We start from the raw sequence: 20,259 nt of genomic DNA, 5'->3' as shown, positions 1-20,259 counted from the left end.
AGGACCACATTTTCTACCACGAACAGTATTAGGAATCTGGGGGTGGAGGTTATTTAAGAGGACGAAGGTAATTTCCTCTCTTTCTCTCACCTGCCCATCCGAGCCCCTCCTCCCTGGTGCACATCCCCGTGCCTGTGGCTGGGCTGGGACCCTCCTCCAGGGCCCCTTGGAATCTCTTGTCTGCATGGAGCTCAAATTCACCTTTCCCTCCTTTCGCTTCAGCGAACGAGTGTTTGTTGAGCGCCTCCCGCGTGCTGAGCTTTGTTCTAGGCTCTGGGGACCAGGCAGTGAAGAGGACAGACAGAAGTTCCTGCCCATGGAGGGGTTGACATTCCAGTGAGGAACAGGCAGTGTGTAAGAAGGTTGTGAGCACTTGAGGAAAAAAATATTGCAGGCTAAGGCGGGGGGTGGGGGGGGGGGTGGGTCTCGAGTGGAGAAAGCAGGGAAGGGGGCCAGGGCAGCCTCTTGGTGACATTTTAGCAAAGATTCAAAAGAGATGAGGAGGAAGCCAGGGGGACATCTGTGAGAAGAGCATTCCAGGCAGATGGAGCAGCAGGTGCAAAGGCCCTGGGGCACAACCCTGCTGGGTGGAACAGAATGAGCGAGGAGGATAGAGAAGGTAAAGAGGTGACAGGAGCTGGTAGTACAGGGCTTTGTGAGCCATGAAAGGATGTGAAAAGAGGAAGGACAAGAACTCTGCCCCAAAACACATTCCCCATTCATCCCTCAGCCTGGTATAGTTCCACCCAGGCTGAAGCCCTGCCTTTCTCACCTCCATCTGGCTCCCATCCTACCTCCACCTCCAACTCTCTCTCACCCCCTCATTTTCCGCCCATTCAGTGTTTCTGGAAACAGCAAAGGAACACAAATACACAAGACCAATAGCGTTCCCATATGGCAAAAGCAGCCAGTTAGGAAAAGACAGGGAACGGAGCTTCTGTCTACAAGGGTGGCCACCTCTCCCTGAGGAGAGAATGACCTTAGGGGAGCAGGGTCTAGCTGTTTGGAGAAAACTACAACATTTTATTAAGACTTAGATTAATTAATGGATATGTCATGTTTATGGATGAAATAACTGAATCTTACTTTTTTAATGCCAATTCTTTCCAAATTAATGTAGAGGTTTATTGCAATTCCTGTTTGGTTTTGTTTTTTGTTTTTTGTTGAGGAAGATTGGCCCTGAGCTAATACCTCTTGCCAATCTTCCTCTTTTTTTTTTTTCCTCCCCAAAGCCCCAGCACATAGTTGTATATTTTAGTTGTAAGTCCTTCTAGTTCTTCTATGTGGGACGCTGCCACAACCTGGCTTGATGAGCCGTGTGTAGGTCTGCGCCCAGGATCCAAACCGGTCAACCCCAGGCCACCGAAGCAGAGTGCATGAGCTTAACCACTATGCCACTGGGTCAGCCCCTGCAATTCCTGTTTTTAAAAGTTCAATAAACTCAAAATGGAACAAAGAACTAAACTTAGGAGCCAAGACCATAAAACTCTTAGAAGAAAACACAAGGGAAAATCTTTACGACGTTGGATTTAGCAACGATTTCTTGGATGTGGCACACAAAGCATAGTCAACAACAGAAAAAATAGGTGTCAGACTTGATCAAAATTTAAAACTTTCATGGATCATAGGACATTATCAACAGCGTGAAAAGACAGTCCACGAAGTGGGAGAAAATATTCACAACTCATATATCTGATAAGGGATTAGTATCCAGAATATATAAAGAACTCCTGCAACTCAGCAACAAAAAAACCCAAAAAACCCAAGTCAAAAATGAGCAAAAGACTGGAACAGACGTTTTGCCAAAGAAGGTATATGCTAACAGCCAATAAGCACATGAAAAGATTTGCAACATAGCGAGTTGTTATGGAAATCAAATCCAAACCACAATGAGGGGCCGGCCCGGTGGGGCAGTGGTTAAGTGCACATGTTCCGCTTTGGCGGCTGAGGGCTTACCGGTTCAGATCCTGGGTTTGGACATGGCACCGATTGGCATGCCATGCTGTGGCAGGCGTCCCACATATAAAGTGGAGGAAGATGGGCATGGATGTTAGCTCAGGGCCAGTCTTCCTCAGCAAAAAGAGGAGGATTGGCAGTAGGTAGCTCAGGGCTAATCTTGCCCCGCCCCCCCCCCCCAAAAAAAGGATAGTGAATGGAGAGCACATAGGCAAAAGATACTTTTAAACCAATTTTAGTAACCTATCAGGGGTAGTACTGGCATTGTTATTTCGAGACCATTGTGTGAGCAATGTTGATTAAAGCAAATGAGTCATTATGAGATGTTCTAATACTGTCTTCTTCTGTGTCCTTGAGAACCAGGATTTTTATGGAAGAAAAAAGAAATGAATAGAAGTATTAGTGTTAGTTTCCTATGGCTGTTATAACAAATGACCACAAATTCAGTGGCTTAAAACAGCACAAATTTATGATTTTACCATCTGGAGGTCAGAAGGCCAACATGGGTCTCATTGGGACAAAATCAAGGTGTTGTCGGGACTGTGCTCCTTCTGGAGGTTCCAGGGGAGAATTCATTGCCTCGCATTTTCCAGTCTCTGGAGGCCGCCTGCATTCCTTGGGTGGTGGCCCCTTCCAGCAGTTGCAACCCTCTGACCTCTGTTTCCCTCGTCACATCTCCTTCTCTGACTCTGACCCTCCTGTTACCTCTTATAAGGACCTTTACAATGACATTGGGCCACCTGGATAATCCAGGATCATCTCCCATCTCAAGATCCTTAATGGGGCCGGCCCGTGGCCGAGTGGTTAAGTTCACACGCTCTGCTTGGGCGGCTGGGGCTTCACCAGTTTGGATCCTGGGCACGGTCATGGCTCATCAGGCCACACTGAGGCGGCGTCCCACATGCCACAACTAGAAGGACCCACAACTCGAATATACACCTACTGGGGGGCTTTGGGGAGAAGAAGAAAAAGAAAAAAAAGAAGATTGGCAAGTGTTGTTAGCTCAGGTGCTGGTCTTTAAAATAAAAAAAGATCCTTAACTTCCTCAGATCTGCAAATCCCTTTTGCCTTGTAAGGTGACATATGCACAGGTCCCAGAGATTAACATGTGGACGCCTTTGAGGGGATGTTACTCCCCCCACCACAAAGAGGGTCAGCAAAAATCGCGTAGTCCTGAACCTGAATTGGAAATATCAGAATGAACTCATAAAGTATTTTATATAATAGAGTATGTACATATAGCATATTATATGTATATATACACGGACATTATAATACATATCATATAATAGATACTATTATACTTATAGACTACATATTAGATTTATATTAATTATTATGTGATATTCTGATACAGTCATTAAAATTATAATAAAATATGCTAATTACATCATTAATAATTATTACTAATATAATTATATCATAATATTGATATAATGATTATATAATTATATAATCATAATGTAAATGATACTCATATTACCAATAATTGTTAATAATATAATATTATATCATAACACTGATATATATGATATGATATATATGATATAATGATATGATATATTATATAATTATAATGTGATAATTATATTATTAATAACAATAGTTAATAATATAATTATGTTATATAATACTATGATGTAGTATATATATTCCCCCCCACTTAGCTCTGTTCACTGAAAAAGTCTAGACACTGGGGCCACCTGGTGGCGCAGCAGTTAAGTGCACAGGTTCCGCTTCGGCGGCCCAGGATTCTCGGGTTCAGATCCCGGGTGCAGACATGGCACCACTTGGCAGGCCATGCTGTGGCAGGTGTCCCACATATAAAGTGGAGGAAGATGGGCATGGATGTTAGCTCAGGGCCAGTTTTCCTCAGCAAAAAGAGGAGGACTGGCAGTAGTTAGCTCAGGGCTGATCTTCCTCAAAAAGAAGAAAAAGTCTAGACACAATGACCGACACGAGAGCAGATGAGCATTCCCATAGCGCTAATATATTCTCAACTAACATGTTTCCCACTAAAAGGAACCAGAGTCTCCTGGAGCTGCTGGCTGATGCCAGGTCTGGGACAGGAAATGTCCAAGATGAGCCTGGAACATCCGGTCACACCGGAGCGGGAAAACTCTCAAAGAGTATAGAGTCGCTTCAAAACGTCCCGCCTGCAGAGGCACCCCCTGGCCTGGGGGCCATCAGTGAGGATGACTCAGAAGATGGAAGCCCGATGTGTTTAAATCCATAGCTTATAATGACTTAAAACTAAACCACCCCGGGGGCCGGCCCCGTGGCTGAGTGGTTAAGTTCGTGCGGTCCACTTTGGCAGCCCGGGGTTCGTGGGTTTGGATCCTGGGCGCGGACATGGCACTGCTCATCAGGCCATGCTCAGGCGGCCTCCCACATGGAGGAACTAGAAAGACTTGAAACAAAGATATACAACTATGTACTGAGGCTTTGGGGAGAAGAAAAAAAGAGGAAGATTGGCAACAGATGTTAGCTCAGGGCCAATCTTCCTCACCAAAAAAAAAAAAAAAGAAGAAGAAGAAGAAAAAGACGCATAAGAAGAAAAGAATTAAAAAAAAAAACTAAACCAGCCTAATTCATCACCTTCAGAGAATGATGGAGAATCATTTGTTCCTCACTTTGAGAACTGATTTATGAAGGGAAAGAATCAAGCATCTGTCTTGTCCTTCCTATGTGAACGTGACCCCGGGGAACAAATGGGACATAAGGGGAAGCCTCTGGCGAAGGAAGAATTCTAGATAATAAATGGGGAAGGAACGCTTGAGGGAGGACATCACTATTTTGCCACCCCCGGGATGAGTTAGTCCCCAGTGGCTGCTGGCCTTGTACGAGGAGAGACCGTCAGAGATGAGCCCCCTGGGCATGGTCGTGCCAAAGGTATCAAACCTGGGTCGGTTCTAGAAGCGACTGCCAATTTGCAGGGAGCAGGAAGACAGGGGAACACGCCGCACCGAGGCGGGGGCGTGGGGTCAGCCGACACCCAGGCCACAGGAAACGCTTCAGGACAAACAGCCTGAGTTGTGCAATCGACTTATTGTTACGGAAGGAAAGGGATGGAGGGGGAACCTGTGGATTAAAAGACACTGAAAAGACATTTTCTTCTGGAATCGAAGACAACTACAGTGCCTGGAGATTCCTAGTTGGGCGACACACTGGACGGAAACGCAGGACACTGATTACTCCAGAAGCCACAGTGGTGGTTGCTTTGCAGGGGTGACTGGAATACGGCTGGGGAGGGGCTTCTGGGGTAGCTGGCGGCGCGCTGTCCGGGTGGGGGTGATAATGATGCTCGCCTCCGAGCTGGGTTTCTCAGACTCAGCACTGCTGACGTTCACATCAGATAACCCTTGGTCGTGGGGGCTGCCCTGTGCGCTCTGGGATGTTTAGCAGCGTCTCTGACCTCCACTGGATGCCAAGAACCGCCCTCCCCCACTCCGTCATGACAACCCCACATGCCTCCAGATGCTGCCAGAAGTCCCTCCAGGGGCAAATTCACCCCGATTGAGAGCAGCCCTTCAGTAACTCCTTAAGCTTCCCTTTTGTTTTATGTGGATTCTTCGATCTGGCTCTGTGTGTGTGTGTGTGTGTGCATTTTATTTTGCCATAAAAATATTTTTAAAACGCCAATGGAGTGTTCATGGGGGAAACTTGCCAGAATTCTGCAGTTTATCTGGAAGAAAACAAGACAATGGGAATAGCCCAGGAATTTTGTAAAAAGCGGAGTCTCAGATATTAAAGTCGATTCTAAAGCTACAGTCATGAAAACAGGTACTGAGATGAACACAGACAGGTGAGTCTCCAGAATACAATAGCCCGCCTCCGGGTGGGTCCCGTTTTAGCAGAGAAGATCTGAGCTGCTTCTGTCGTCCTTCTGCCTTTCCCTCCAGCCCCCTCCCACCACCACACTGACCTCACCCCAGCTCCCCAAGATGGAGCTTCCCACTTCTCCTCCTTTGCACGTGCTGTTTCTCCTGTCTGGAGTGCCTTTCCCTAAATGTCACCCTGCAGGCACCCTTCCCAGCCCCTCCTGCTCAGAGATGTCCCCTTCCTTCCTCCTCCTGTAGACACCAGCTCCCACCCCTGTCACCCCCTTACTGTGAACCTTAGCTTGAAAGTCTGTCTCCTCCTCTCAGCTTTGCAGACCAGGATGGTAGGAACTGTGTCCCCTTGGGGACCTGCACAGTGCCTGGCATACAGCAGGTGCTCAATAAATGCTCCATTAATCCGGAAAGAAAAAAACCATCTGTAGCGTCACTTTAGATCAGAATATATGCCAAATGGGTTAAGGAGTTAAGTGGAATTTCAAATCGTTCTTTCAAAGAACATTGATTAAGCACCTACTGTATGCCAAGGGCACTGGAAAAAGCAATGACCAAAACCCATCAGTTTCCTGTCCTTCTGGGGAGACAGACGGCAAAGAAGTCAAGGAATAAATGATACATTCTTTTTTTCCCAGGTAGTGAAAGTAGCAGTTAGGTTCACAAAACAGAGGGACGGGAAAAATAGTGACGGGAGAGGGGCCATGTTAGGCCTTTAGCGGGGCGGGAACACACAGTTTGAGCCCCTAAAGGTAGGAGAAGGTGGCCGCGCATCCACGTGCAGGGAAAAGAGGTTCGGCAAGGTGGAACAGCATGTGCAAAGACCCGGCAGTGGAAAAGATCCAGGGTCCCGGTACCTTCCCCAGATACTGGGACATGAGCGTCAGTCCTTCCAGCTTCCGGGAAACTCGAGGGATCTTCCAGATACACAAATCCCCCCGGGTCACTGTCCTCTTCAGTCTTCCCATGGCTCTCTGGTGCTCTGGGAATCAAATCCAAGCTCCTTAGCCGAGCGCGGCTAGCACTTGGCGGCTGCGCTCCCCGCTCCGCCCCACCCGCCCGCCCGCAGGGACCCACACCCCAGGCCACGCCCCCAGCCACGCCCCGCACCCCGGGCGCCCGCCCCGCCTCGCCATTGGACAGCTAGGGGAGCGTCGGGCGGTGGTTGGCTGGCGTGGCCGTCCGTTAGGGTCAAGGGCTTGATAACCAGTCCCCGGGCATCGAGGGGGCGGGCTCCGGCGCGGGCGCGGGCGCGGAGGGGGCTGCGGCTTCAGGTAAAGCGCCAGCTGGCGGGGCATCGATGGGGGTCCTGGGGGGATGAGGGGGCACCCCGGGAAGGGGCGCGGCGCCTCCGGCCCCTCTGCGGGCTCAGCGTGCAGCGACAGGGCGGGCGCCCGGTCCTCTGGCTGGGACCCCTCCCACACTGGGAGCTCCAGGTGGGTAGCGAGCAGAGTTGGGGGGTCTGGATTCATGGGATCGCCCTCCTCTTGCCCTTCAGGAGACGAGTGGGGGGCTTGTTCGCGCCGTAGCGCCCCAACCCTCCGGGACTCTTTGCCAATGTCGCTCCTGGACAGCTTGGGGACCCGGCTCCAGCCCCTCGCGCCGAACCTGGGTGTGTGGGGGGGTGATACGGAAACAGTGTTCGGGGGAGGGACGGACGCCCCCGGGTCCGCAGACAATGGGCAGCGGATGGAACCGCCCGGCGGAGTTTCCTGCAGGAAGCTGCTCGTCTCCGCGAGGCCGTCCTGGGGGCGCGGGAGGGGGTAGTGGGTGCCGGCCTGAGCACCTCCCCCTCCCGCTGTCATCAGCCTGCACCCCTCAGCTCAGGGGCCTGAGAGTCCCGCCCCAGCATTAGGGGGTGCCCCCACCCAGGGCCTCAAGCCAGGAAGACGCCCCCTCCCCAGGACTGGGATCTGCCCCGGCCGCCACGTCCCCCATCCCTTACATTTCTTGATCACAGCTCTGAGTCCCGAAATAACTCCATGGGGCGGGAGTAGGGGCGTGTGGCGTCGGCTCTGACGGCCTAATGAGGGGGTCTCAGGCAGAGGATCCGGATCCAGCCGTGACAGCTCAGGCAGGGAGCGGAGGAGAGGGGAGGGCAGCTGCGCGCCCCTGGAGCCGCCAGGGTGTGGGCCTGCTTCCCCCATCAGGGACACACGCGGGGACAGGCGTGGGTGCAGACTGGAAGGGCCGAACCCCTTCGGGGTGTCTGCCTCTCCTGGAGAGGGGAGGCCTGTTTCTAGAAAGCCACCAAGGGGAGTGGGCAATGCCGAAACACTGGCAAAGTTGCCTGGGTCCAAATGCTGCGGCTGCCCATCTGTGACCTTGGCCAGTCACTTCATCTCTGTGTCTCAGTTTCTCCATCTGTGCAATGGAGGAAAGGATAAAGATAGTAAGAAAACCTACCTCAGAGGGTTTACCTAGGATTTTTTTTTAAAACTTAATACCCATAAATTGCTTAGAACAGAGGCTGGCCCATAGTAAATGGCAAAAGCGTTGTTATTATCACTATTTACCATTCTTGGGGCATCCACCCATTTCTCCTCCAGGCCTCTGGGTCTGGCTGCTGCAGCTGTTTTGGGTCTTAGCGATGACCCACAGCTGTTTTTTGAATTCCCAGGGACTCGGATTTGGGTGTGACCAGGAGGAGGGGGCTGACCCGACTGAGTCACCCAGCCAGCTGTGCACAAGGCAGGCCTGGACCCCTAAGCCCCAGGCCAGGTTTTTTCCACAACCCGGCTCTTCCCTGGCAGTTTCCTGAAAACAAGTCGTGAGAGGCACTGGCTGTCCTCCGTGATGACCATGATGACCGGCTGCCTGCTGGCCTGGGACGGGAAGCAGCTGCTTTGGGGCTGGAAGGGGCCCCTCCTGCTTGGGGGGTGGGGGCGGTGTCAGGGACCCAGGCTGGACAGAGGTGGCGAGTGGGAGGAGTCAGGTGGGCCGATGGGTGCTCAACGGCTGGTGGGTGTCAGACACCCAGGTGATCATCAGGCATGCGAGAGGCTGGATGGGGTGGCCGGGAAGGTGGCCAGGTGGTCCCCAGAGAGGAGCAGTGGGTTAGGAAGACAACAGATGGGCTCCGGCAGGCACCTGCTAGTGCAGGGCTGGGCAGGCAAGGATCCCTAGAAGATGAGCAGAGCCCAGTCTGAGAGCATTTCCCACAGGCAATTGACTGCTTGTGCCTAGTTTCCCCACCTGGAAAATGGGGATAATAATATCCACCTTCAGTATTGGACTGAGGTTACATTTAATCAGGCAGGGCATACAGTAGGCGCTCCATACAAGCTGCTTTTCCTTCCCTGAAGGTTTTTCATCTGGGCTCTTCGAAGCCCCATCTTTCCCACTCTGTGCTTTCGGAATCAAAGTTCTGGACTCAACATTTGTCCTGGTTAAATCTTACATTATTAGATGTGGCCCAATGTCCCTCAGTTTCTTTGAGCCTCCATCGTGTCACCTGAAGAGTCACTTTCCCCCCAGCCACATGCATAGCCACAGTTCTGACAACCCTGGTGCTTGTGGTGCCACTCCAAGCTCTTACAAGCCAAGGGCAGAGCCCTGTGGCACTCCACTAGAGACATCGCGGGGAGAGAGGTACTCATTTGCATCCTTGGTACATCTGGTCCACAACTCTCCACCATTCCTTCGCGTGTAAGTTCTCACAAGGTCACAAGTCACCTTGGTAAAAATTCAGGTGCACAGTTAGATCTTGTTTACATTTTATAAGGGAAAAAAGAATCTAAGAGATCCTGGGGTTTTTTTTCTTCTTCTTCTTTTAATAGGCATAATCTGACCAGGAGAATTTCTTTTTTCTTTTCTTTTTTTATTGTGGTCATAATAGCTTATAACATTGTGAAATTTCAGTTGTACATTATTATTTGTCAGTCTCCATAGAAGTGTGCCCCTTCACCCCTTGTGCCCACCCTCCACCCCCCTTCCCCTGGTAACCACTAATTTGTTCTCTTTGTCCGTAAGCTTATTTATCTTCCACATATGAGTGAAATCATATGGTGTTTGTCTTTCTCTGTCTTGCTTAGTTCACTTCACATGATGCCCTCAAGGTCCATCCATGTGGTTGCAAATGGGACGATTTCGTATTTTTTTCCAGCTGAGTAGTATTCCATTGTGTATATATACCACATCTTCTTTATCCAACCATCAGTTAATGGGCACGTGGGTTGCTTCCAGGTCTTGGCTGTGGTGAACACACTGCAATGGACATAGGGGTACATAATTTTCTTTGAATTATTGATTTCAAGTTCTTTGGATAAATATCCAGTAGTGGGATTAGCTAGATCATATGGTATTTCTATTTTTAATTTTTTGAGAAATCTCCATACTGTTTTCCATCATGGCTGCACGAGTTTGCATTCCCACCAGCAGTGGATGAGGGTTCCCTTTTCTCCACGACCTCTCCAACATTTGCTCTTTTTTGTCTTGGTGATTATAGCCATTCTAATGAGCAGAAGATCATATCTAAGTGTAGTTTTGATTTGCATTTCCCTGATGATTAGTGATGTTGAGCATCTTGTCACATGCCTGTTGGCCACCTGTTTATCTTCTTAGGAGAAATGTCTGTTCATATCCTGACCAGAGGAGTTTTGAATGAGCCTGAGAAAGACTCCCAACTCTCCCTTCCTGTTCTGATAAATATCCCACCCCTTTGAGCATCAATTCCTAATTTTCCCAGGGACTGATAGAAATCTCAGCAGGTCTGGTATGACGTCCCCCGGCCCCACCCCCAAGCTACTGTTCCCTGGACCAGTTTCCACTGTTCTCCTTCTGATGCGCTTCCGGCCTCCTCCCACCCCCTGGGCTATGGCTTGGCACCTGGAGGTGCCCACGTTCATTCACTCCAAAAGTTCAAGGTCGCTTGAGGGAGCAAGGAGGAGAGGGCATGTGTGCAGGGGCGGGCGGGCAGAGAGGAGCTCTTGGGTCCCTTTCCTACCCCGGAGTCTAGGTTGACCCCAGAGGCACAGCCAGAAGGACATGGCTCAACCTCACCCTCACCCCTCTGGGGGCCTTTTTCAAGGTGTGTCTGGCGGCGGCTACTCCAGGAGACATGGCCAAGTTCGCCCTGAATCAGAACCTGCCCGGTGAGTGTGCAAAATGGGATATGTGTGTGTGCACAGATCCACGCTTGGTGCCGGTGTGTGGGCACAGCCCTGCAGTTCCCTCCTCCACACAGTGGTCAGAGGGCGTTTTCGAAACGTCCACGGGATGTTGTCACAGCCATGCTTAAAGCTGGCCTATGGCCCCGATTGCTTGTGGACTAAAATCCCCACTCCTCGAGGTTGCCCAGGAGCCCTCCCCCTCCTCAGTCTGGCCCCCCCCCCTACTCCTCTCCCCCCTCCCTTCTTTCACTCTGCTGGACACCCTGGCCTCCACCCTGCGCACTCCACCCCAGGGCCTTTGCATGGGATCTTTTAGGAACCTTCTGTCCCCGGCTGCTTCCTCCTCCTCATTCGGGGCTCACCTTCTAAGTCCCCTCCGCAGGAACCCTGCCCTGACAACCGGAGCTAGAGTCACGCCTCCCCCACTTAGCCTCTATTTCATCTTCTTCTTCTTATTGCCCTGAACACCGGTTGGATGATCATGTTTCTTTGTCGCCTACAAGAGGGCAGGGATGTTTGTTCACTGCTGTGTCCCCAGCGCCTAGAAAAGTGCTTGGTACATAGCAGGCGCTCAATAAACGCGTGATGGCGTGACAAGGATTTGGGTGACAAGGGCGTTTGAGCCTCGCGCGTGCGTGGGCAGGGTTTGGTGCAGGTGGAGCCGTGAAGGCGTCCCTGGGACGGTGGGGGACGCGCTCCGTGAGTCCAGTGTTTCCGGGTCTCTCCGGCCTGACGCCCCCCACGCCGCTGTCGTACCCGCAGACCTGGGCGGTCCTCGCCTGTGCCCCGGTCCGCCCGGGGGCGCCCGCAGCCCGAACTCGCCCTACTCAGTGGAGACGCCCTACGGCTTCCACCTGGACCTGGACTTCCTCAAGTACGTGGAGGAGCTGGAGCGCGGCCCCGCCGCCCGCCGCGCCCCGGGCCCCCAGCCCGCGCGCCGCCCCCGCGCGCCCCGGGCCGGCCTCGCGGGCGCGCGCAGCCCGGGCGCCTGGACGTCCAGCGAGTCCCTGGCCAGTGACGACGGGGCAGCGTCGGGCGCGCTCTCCCCCGGCGCGCCCTCGGGGCTCCCGCGGCAGCCACTGTCGCCGCGCGCACCCGTGCGCAACCCGCGCGTCGAGCACACGCTCCTGGAGACCAGCCGGCGGCTGGAGCTGGCGCAGGCGCACGAGCGTGGGTCCGGCCGCAGCAGCCCCGCCCCCGGCCCCGCCCCCAACCCCGCCCCCGCCTCGCCGGGCCCCGCGCAGCTGCAGCTGGTGCGCGAGCAGATGGCCGCGGCGCTGCGGCGCCTGCGCGAGCTCGAGGACCAGGCGCGCGCGCTGCCCGAGTTGCAGGAGCAGGTGCGCGCGCTGCGTGCGGAGAAGGCGCGGCTGCTGGCGGGGCGCGGGCCGGCCGAGCCCGACGGGGAGGCCGAGGCGCGCCCGGACAAGCTTGCTCAGCTGCGGCGGCTCACCGAGCGCCTGGCCACCTCCGAGCGCGGCGTCCGCGCCAGGCCCGGCGCCCGGGCTGACGGCCCCGACGGGTCGGCTTCGAGGCGCAGCGAGGGCGCGCCCCAGGTCCTCGACGGGGCGGACGGGATCCCCGACGGAGCGCCGCAGACGCGGGAGGCCAGCGCCCAGGCCGTGCTGGAGATTCAAGAGGCGGGCGCCCAGGCCGTGCCAGAGACCCGGGAGGCCGGCGTGGAGGCAGCTCCCGAGACTGTCGAGGCGGACGCGTGGGTGACCGAGGCGCTGCTGGGGCTGCCCGCGGCCGCCGAGCGCGAGCTGGAGCTCATGCGCACCAGCCTGGAGCACCAGCGCGGGGTGAGCGAGCTCCTGCGGGGCCGGCTGCGCGAGCTGCAGGAGGCCCGCGAGGCTGCCGAGGAGGAGGCGGCGGCAGCGGCAGCGGCTCAGCCTCAGCCGCGCGAGGCTGCCACCCAGACCCCGTGGGCTTGTGTCGAGAAGGCCACGCAGACCGAGCCCCCCGAAGAGGCCCCTTCCCTGACGCAGGAGAGCCCGCCCAGCCCCACGGATGGGGACAGAGCCGTGGCCCCCGCCGGTGAGTCCCGACCCCTCGCTGAGCCCTGGCTTGCTGGCCTCCGGACTCGAACTCAGTGTCCTCATCTGCTCCCACCAGGCGTCCTCAAATCCATCATGAAGAGGAGAGACGGTACACCTGGCGCCCAATCCAGCCCAGGTCCCAAGAGCCTGCAGTTTGTTGGGGTCCTCAACGGAGAGTGAGCACTTTCCCCTCCCCGTGGCAGCATCTGCGGGAACACGGACTGGGGTTTGAATCCGAGCTCTGCCCCGCGCTCGCACGTGTCGGCAAACCTCATCTGTAAAATGGGGACGGCCACTCCCACCTCGCAGGACTCCAGAAGGAGCCCCCAGGGGAGGCTCAGTAGACGCCTCCCACCCTGCCCCCAGGTACGAGAGCTCCTCCAGCGAGGACGACAGTGACAGCGACAGCGAGGACGGCGCTGCCGAGCCCCCAAGGAACCGCTCCTCGGGCTCCGGGGAAGACAGCAGCGGGGGATCCGACTCGGGCACCCCCGGGCCTCCCAGCAGCGGGGATGTCCAGGACCCCGAGGCGGAGGCGGAGGCGGCGGCGACGGAGCCTGAGCCTGAGCCTGAGCCTCAGCTGGGTGCACAGGGCAGGTGAGCGGCGCCGGCGACCCGGCGTGGGGACGGCTGCTCTCTTTCCCGTCCCCGCGGCCCAGGCTCCAGACCCCTCCTGAGCATCTCCTGCTCCTCGGTAGGTGCGAGCTGAGCCCCCGATTGCGGGAGGCGTGCGCAGCGCTGCTCCGGCAGCTGAGCCGGCCCCGCGGAGTGGCCCGCGACAGCGTGAGTGCCGGGAGAGGCCTTCACTGATGGAGTCGTGGGCCCCACCCGGGACCTCCCCTGACGCCCTCTTAAGGAAGCAGTCGAGTTTCCCAGAGTTGGGGGGCCCCATGTGCCGTCCCCTCGCGCCAGAGACCGACACCGATCCCAGGCTCTCCAAAGGGATCTCCGCCCCAGGACCCCGCTGATCTTTCCCTGGTGCCACGAAAGGGGCCCGCCCCAGCACGACCCACGCCCCAGCCCCACGCCCGCACTCCGCCTTCCTCCACTTCAGGTTCTCCCTCAGGCTCTTCCCTAGAAAGGGAGGACCCTGTCCCTCGAGCCCTGGACCCGCACTGACTACTCCCTCCTCGGGAGGGGTGCCATCCCATGGGTACCCAGGGGCCCCCTTAGACAAGCAAGGACCGTCCTCCCGTGCCTGGATTCCCAGCCCCACCCCCGTCCCTGACACCTTTCCCCCTGTCCCCGCAGGGCGCGGCGCGCCTGGTGGCCCAGGAGTGGTTTCGAGTGTCGAGCCAGCGGCGCTCTCAGGCGGAGCCCGTGGCCGGGGTGCTGGGCGCGGTGGCGCGCCTGGGACCTGAGCTGCTGGCGCACGTGGTGAACCTGGCGGATGGCAACGGGAACACTGCCCTGCACTACAGCGTGTCCCATGGGAACCTGGCCATCTCCAGCTTGCTGCTGGATACCGGTCAGCGCCTTCCTCCGGGGTTACAGGGTCCCTCCTGGATGGGTCGCCAAGGGCCTTTTGAGCTCTGTCCTGAGCCGCCTCTCATTTTGCAGGGGGTGGGAATACCTGGCTTGGGGATTAGGTAGACTGCATCGAGGGGCCTCCCACCAGCCTTAGCTTCCTCATCTGGGAAGTGGGGTGCAATGCCTCCCTCCTGGGGCAGCTGACACGTGTAGAACAGTGGCAGGCACGTGGTAGGAGGTCAGTCGATGCTCACCATGCCTCCTGTCCGTGGATCTTCAGCCCTGGCGCTCACCTCCTTCCTGGCCGCAGTGTGCAGCCGCTCACCTCTCCAGCCTTGGGGGAGGTGCTCATTGATCAGGACTCTGACTACCCTCCCCCGCTGGGGGGCTGCATCCTGTCCTTCACCCCCAGTTCTGCATCAGCTCCATTTCACGCATTTCTGTCACTTGCCTCCTGCTTGCGCGTCCCGTCTCCACTTTCCCCGTTCTGGAGCAGAGATGCACACACCCAGGTGTTGCTGAGCGCACAGACATGCACTGAGGGCCCACTAGGTACCATGGCAGTGCCAGGGGTGGGCCGCCCACATACGGCTGCTTTCCCCATGGGACTCAGAGCAGAGGGGCCAGTGGACAGTAGACAAACCGACTGCCCGCCAAGAGCCCTCTTCAGGTCCCACTGTTGTGTGTCCCGTCCGTCCCCGCTCCCCCTCCCCCCAAACACACGGTTCCACCCATCCCTGCAGGTCTTGGTGACTTGGGGATGCGGACAGCGGCTCTGGGCTGGACAGGGAGCTGGGGTTTGGGAGAGGGGACGATGCACCAGTTTGAAAGGGTTCCTGGGCGTCTCCTGCCTTAAAGGGGCTGCAGACCGGGGCTGTGACAGGTCCGGTTATTCTGTGTTCCAACCCCCAGGTGGCTCCAACTTCCCAGACCTTGCCCTCGGCCTTCTGGTTCTCACCTCGACATCCTCTCTGCCCCTACCTGTGTGCTGCCATGTCGACCTGGCCTCCCCCGCCCCGGGCTGTTTCTTCTTTTATCTTCCTGGAACGCAGGGCCTGGATGTGGCTGTGTCCCCTCCTTGCTCTGTATCTCTACTTCCAGACCTTTTCCTCTCCTCCCTCAACCCCACCTTGGAGCCTCTTACTGATCAGACTGCTGCCCTCTCCGCCCCTTCTTCTGGCTTCTCGCTCTGGCCTCGAGGCATGCTTCCCTCGTTTCTTGCATTTGAGCTCTTGGCCGGCTCTCCTCTCCAGCCTAATGCTCACCAGCTCCAGCATCCTCATCACGACCCCTCCAGTTGGAGAGCTTCTCAGTTCCTCGACCTGCGTCGCCCCCTTCACCTCGACCTCTGCCCTACATCAGCCTTACACTTAGGTCACCCCAATACCATGATGGCGCCATAACCATGTCCCCTCCATACTCTCACTTCCTAGCACCTGCCTTCTCAACTCTCACCTCCCAACGTCTCAACTCGCTGTCTTCCGTTGCCCTTGGACCTTACGGGACCGTCATCCATTGCTCCCACTCCATCTTGCTGCCCCCCCGCCCCTTGCCTCCTTGCTCGCCCTCTGGCCTGTCATGACCTACTTTCATGTGTCCCTCCCTCAGCTCACCAGACTTGCCTGGCAGACCCCAGCATGGCACACAGTAGACACTCAAGTGTTTGTTGAGCGAATGTGTGGGCTTTCATGGATGGCCGTGTGTGCATGTGCGTGGGGAGAGGGAGAGTGGAGACGGACAATTATCAAGTAAAAACACAAAATGACTTCACAATGGTGGGGGACCTGGCATTCAACAGTCTAGTGAATGCAGTCTGTACACAGCCAGGGGCCGTGAGGGAGGGCCAGGATGTGAGAGAACTGATCCCAGAGGAAAGTGAGCTGAGGCTGTGCCCTGTCCTGAAGGACGGCCAGCAGTCCCCAGCCTGCGTCCGTTTCCTGGCAGCTGTAAGGCAGCCCGGCAGTGTGGGCAGCTAACAGAAGTTCTTCTTCTGGCCCTTCTGGAGGCCGCAAGGCCGAAATCACGGTGTTGGCGGGGTTGGTTCCTTCTTGGGCCTCAGACGGAGGATCTGCCCGTGCCTTTCTCCCAGCTCCTGGCGGGGCCAGCGACCCCGCGCGGTCCCTGGTGGTTGACGGGCACTTAGCTCTTCTCTGCCTTCGTCATCACGTGGTGTTCTGGTCGTCTCTGTGCCTCGTCTTCTAAGGACACCCGTCCTATGGGATTAGGGCCTGCCGTAATGACCTCATCCTACCCTCCTTACATTTCCAAAGACCCTATTTCCAATTAAGGTCACATTCGCTAGGGTTACTTTTTTGGGGACACAATTCAATCTAACACAGGCTTGGGGTGAAACAATTCCAGAAGGAACAGGAGTTAGACAACAGAGAGCCTCAGAGACCATGTAGATAACGGCCTGTACTCTGGGAGTGATGAGGAGACACATGGTTTTAAATAGATGACTGGCCAGATTTCTTTTGATCTGCTGCATGGAACCTGGAGTGGATTGTGACACCAGGGTGGCCCAGCTGGCAGTTATCTAGGGGAGCAATGTTGGTGGCTTGGTGGGTAGGAGGTATGAAGACAGAAACGTCATTTATTCAATCAACAAACATTTACTGAGGACTTACGTGCTAGGTATTGTTCTAGGTACTGGGGGTACAGCAGCGAACAAGACCAAGTCCCCAAACCAGTGTGAAGTAGGGAGGTGAGGGAAGGCTTCACCAGTGGAGATCTGAGCAGTACCTGAAGGTCAGGTCCACTGGGAAGAGCGCCTTGCAGGCAGAGGAGACAGTAAATCATGACCCAGGGTGACCACTCCTCTTACATGGCTACTGAACCCGAGGCTTGGGGAGAAATGAGCAGACCAGGTTGGGGTGTTGGCTTCTGGGTGGACTGACCCCCTTCTCTCCCAGGGGTCTGTGACGTTGACCGCCAGAACCGAGCCGGCTACTCGGCTCTCATGCTGGCTGCGCTCACCTCCGTGGGGAGGGAAGAGGAGGACATGGCTGTGGTCCAGAGACTCTTCCACATGGGCAACGTCAATGCCAAGGCCAGCCAGGTGTGTGCACACCCCCTCCCTGGCTTTGAATCCAGGGGTCACTTCCACTTCGGGAGCCCACCCATCTCTGACCTCCCTTCCCTGAGCCCACCTCAGCCCTGTCCCCTTCTCCCCAACTCCTCAGACGGGGCAGACGGCCCTCATGCTCGCCATCAGCCATGGCCGCCAGGACATGGTGGCGGCCCTGCTGGCGTGTGGGGCAGATGTGAACGCACAGGACGCAGATGGGGCCACAGCACTGATGTGCGCCAGTGAATATGGGCGCCTGGACATGGTCCAGTTGCTGCTGGCCCAGCCAGGCTGCGACCCTGCCCTCCTGGACAATGTGAGCCACCGTGGGGCTGCTGGGGGAGGGGGTTGGCGGGGCACCTGTGCTTGGTTCAGGGACCTGACTGTCCTCCTTGTTTCTCAGGAGGGCACCAGTGCCCTGGCCATGGCCCTGGAGGCCGAGCAGGATGAGGTTGCCGCTCTGCTGCACACCCACCTGAGCTCGGGTCAGGCTGGTCCCCTGGTGAGTGCAGGGCTGCACACCTGGGGCTGGGGAGGACACCAAGTGTGCCCCCGGGAGGAGCACTGGTGGTGGGGAACCTGGGTCTGAAGTCTCCTGTGGGGCTAGAATTTGACGTTCAACCTGCAGGTCATCCCTGAGGTAGACACATGCCCGCCTTAGAGACCAGGGCCTGAGGCCTCCAGAGGAGAAGTGGGTAGGATCAGCGTAGAGGTGTGAGACCTCGCTCAGACCCTCCAGTGAGGGGACTCCTGTTCCTGCCCCCAGGGGTCTCCAAGCAAAGGAATAGGGCCCCTTTGGAGTTGGGCAGGGAGCGGGGAGGAGGACACGGGCTCCGCGCAAGCCAGAGCTTCAGGAGGGCAGACTGGCCGAGCCTGCCAGCTGCAGAGGGAGGGCCGGCTGGGAGCAGAGGGCTGCCCCCCAGGTGAGGAGGCTTCTATTCAAGAACCAAGCGCCAGACTGCTCTCAGCACAGTCCTAACCACGCTCACCCATCCGCTCAGTGTGTCCGTCCTGTGCTCTCCTGCAGAGACGGGGCGGGCGGCGTGAGTCACGCCCAGCCAGCCTAGCTCTGCAGTAGGGAGTGGGCTCCTCCTCAGGCACAGCCACAGTGCAGGGAAGCAAGACCCCCACTATGAGAAACACCCCCAGGTCTGAGGGGGCTGAAACCCACGGAGACTGTGATCTGTGACATGACTACCCCCCACCTCTCTCTCACCAGCCGGCCCCTGACTCCCCTGCGGCCGAGCCTGGTGGAGGAGGCGGCAGTGACAATGGAGAGGACCCCCAGCCTCAGTGAGCTACCTGGCACACTGGACCAGAAAGCGGGGAGAGACCTTTCGCTCCCCAACCTGGGCTTCTGAGGCACAGCAGGGGCCAGCGTGGACCAGCAGGGTGGGGCAGGGGCTGAGGAATGACAGAGCCCCTAGGCCACCCACTCCCCCAACCTCCTTTCCTAATAAAGCATTCCCCGCTCAGCTTGTGTCTTGTTTGGGGGTCACCCATAAACACGAGATTCCCCTTCCTCAAAAAAAGGTGCCCTGTTGGGTAAGACCCACCCCAGGTTTCCAGAGCATCAAGGGCTAGTAACCCCTGAAAAACCCCAATGGAAGATTTTACAAGCCTAGTGACAACCCAGACAAAAACCCGAGTATACATATAATATCGGCACTTTATTAACAGTCGTAGGTCATCCCCGTGGGCCAAGCGATAGAACTCCGGTTCATCTAGGACCCTGTAAATAGACCCAAGCATGAGATGGTGACATCTCCCCTTGCCCATCTCCCCGGAAACGGCAAGCTCCGTTGTCTTGCCAAACTCAGCAGACCCTTTCTACGCGCCCCCAGCCCCGTGGGCTTGGCTAAGCCTCCCTTGCACCAAGCAAGCGTCTCACAGGGGTCTGCTCTTTGCCACTCCAGTCCTGCACGCACCAACCGCATGTTCAGCGCAGCCTCCGGGCCTCTCGCTCTGACTCCAACAGGGTGAGCACGTCGCCCTCGCGCACGGGGCCTTTCACGTTGCGGATGATGGAGCGGCTCGTGTCGTCCATAAATTCCACGCGCACCTACGGGGTGGGAAGGAGTCAGGGCCGGCCACGAACTGGCAGCGCACTTGGATTCTCAGGGGACGTGTCGGGGCCGGCCGAGAGATACCTAAAGAGAACTGCGGCCGGGAGAGAAGCTGAAGAAAGCTGAGACATAGAGAGCAAAGCTCTCCAGCGCCAGAAGCAGCCACCGGGGGTGGGGGGACAACAACTGCAGCCCTGGGCCCGTTGGAGACCGGAGCGCAATCGGAAGGAGGTGGAGCCACACAGTGGTCGTGGGGGCGGGCTAAGGCACGAGGAGGGACGCCGGGGCTCAGACCCGGTCGGCAGGACCTCGGACCCTCCGGGAGCCCGGGGATAAGAGGGACGTCCGTTCCGAGATTCCAGCCGGCAGCGCCTGGAGCACGAAGGGGATCATCCTTAGGGGCTCAGACCCCGGAGCGCCCCCAGCCGCTCACCTGCGTGCACTGTCCCTGCGAGCCGGTCCTGCCCAGCACCTTGGTGACCTGGCGGAGACAAGCTGGGGGTCAGACCAGGCGGGCCCGGTCCCCCGAACCTCTCTTTCCTCACCCCGGCCCCCAAGTCGGAGCCCTCGCCTCACCCTGGCCAGTTTGATGGGCTGCACGCGACTCGTGTCCATGATGGCGGCGCGGCGGCGGCGGTCGGGAGGAGAGGAGTCACGTGCTTCGGGGACAGTTTTTATACTGCGTCCTAGCCCCGCCCACTAAACCTCTCGCGAGACCAG

The 20,259-nt window shown here is 56.8% G+C and overlaps 3 protein-coding genes across 11 annotated transcripts in view; 1 reads left to right on the top strand and 2 right to left on the bottom strand.

Annotated features, from left to right (window-relative positions):
* HNRNPM (heterogeneous nuclear ribonucleoprotein M) overlaps window positions 1-137 on the bottom strand; it is a 103,468-nt gene extending 103,331 nt beyond the window's left edge. For all 6 annotated transcript variants that reach the window (XM_070491892.1, XM_070491894.1, XM_070491898.1 and 3 more), the window contains exon 1: window positions 119-137. The gene's annotated coding sequence lies outside the window, so the exon portion shown is untranslated. The remainder of the gene's footprint in view (window positions 1-118) is intronic.
* A 6,837-nt stretch (window positions 138-6,974) lies between these two features.
* KANK3 (KN motif and ankyrin repeat domains 3) lies at window positions 6,975-18,948 on the top strand. Of its 3 annotated transcripts, none has more exons than XM_014861923.3 (11): window positions 6,975-7,063; window positions 10,819-10,882; window positions 11,663-12,934; window positions 13,013-13,112; window positions 13,303-13,533; window positions 13,635-13,719; window positions 14,188-14,404; window positions 17,319-17,464; window positions 17,589-17,789; window positions 17,877-17,975; window positions 18,693-18,948. In XM_014861923.3, exons 2-11 carry the CDS (start codon window positions 10,849-10,851, stop codon window positions 18,768-18,770), a joined length of 2,463 nt encoding a protein of 820 aa, XP_014717409.3. In that variant the 5' UTR covers window positions 6,975-7,063; window positions 10,819-10,848; the 3' UTR covers window positions 18,771-18,948. The 3 variants fall into 3 exon arrangements, with proteins under 3 accessions (XP_014717409.3, XP_044609087.2, XP_044609088.2); XM_044753152.2 differs by lacking the exon at window positions 6,975-7,063 and adding an exon at window positions 7,099-7,225; XM_044753153.2 differs by lacking the exon at window positions 6,975-7,063 and adding an exon at window positions 7,290-7,401.
* A 176-nt stretch (window positions 18,949-19,124) lies between these two features.
* Window positions 19,125-20,244, bottom strand: RPS28 (ribosomal protein S28). 2 transcript variants are annotated; one of them, XM_014861956.3, is made up of 4 exons: window positions 20,116-20,244; window positions 19,973-20,020; window positions 19,365-19,535; window positions 19,125-19,205 (listed from the first exon to the last, which is right to left on the bottom strand). In XM_014861956.3, the coding sequence occupies exons 1-3, from the start codon at window positions 20,152-20,154 to the stop codon at window positions 19,413-19,415; spliced, it is 210 nt and encodes a 69-aa protein (XP_014717442.1). In that variant the 5' UTR covers window positions 20,155-20,244; the 3' UTR covers window positions 19,125-19,205; window positions 19,365-19,412. The 2 variants fall into 2 exon arrangements, with proteins under 2 accessions (XP_014717442.1, XP_014717441.1); XM_014861955.3 differs by having other exon boundaries at window positions 19,402-19,535; window positions 20,116-20,200.
* Between the last annotated feature and the right edge of the window lie 15 nt (window positions 20,245-20,259).

The sequence above is a fragment of the Equus asinus genome, chromosome 20, assembly GCF_041296235.1.
Source record: "Equus asinus isolate D_3611 breed Donkey chromosome 20, EquAss-T2T_v2, whole genome shotgun sequence".
Taxonomy (NCBI): domain Eukaryota; kingdom Metazoa; phylum Chordata; class Mammalia; order Perissodactyla; family Equidae; genus Equus; species Equus asinus.
The sequence above is the reverse complement of the archived record's forward strand: the minus strand, read 5'-3'. Positions and strand labels throughout refer to the sequence as shown.

Excerpts from the sequence above, each read along its gene's own strand:
- KANK3 (XM_014861923.3), top strand. The coding sequence starts at position 10,849 with ATGGCCAAGTTCGCCCTGAATCAGAACCTGCCCG. Across the intron at positions 10,883-11,662 it reads CCTGAATCAGAACCTGCCCG|ACCTGGGCGGTCCTCGCCTG; the intron begins GTGAGTGTGCAA and ends TCGTACCCGCAG. Across the intron at positions 14,405-17,318 it reads CAGCTTGCTGCTGGATACCG|GGGTCTGTGACGTTGACCGC; the intron begins GTCAGCGCCTTC and ends CTTCTCTCCCAG.
- RPS28 (XM_014861956.3), bottom strand. The coding sequence starts at position 20,154 with ATGGACACGAGTCGCGTGCAGCCCATCAAACTGGCCAGG. Across the intron at positions 20,021-20,115 it reads AGCCCATCAAACTGGCCAGG|GTCACCAAGGTGCTGGGCAG; the intron begins GTGAGGCGAGGG and ends TGTCTCCGCCAG. Across the intron at positions 19,536-19,972 it reads CGCAGGGACAGTGCACGCAG|GTGCGCGTGGAATTTATGGA; the intron begins GTGAGCGGCTGG and ends CCCACCCCGTAG.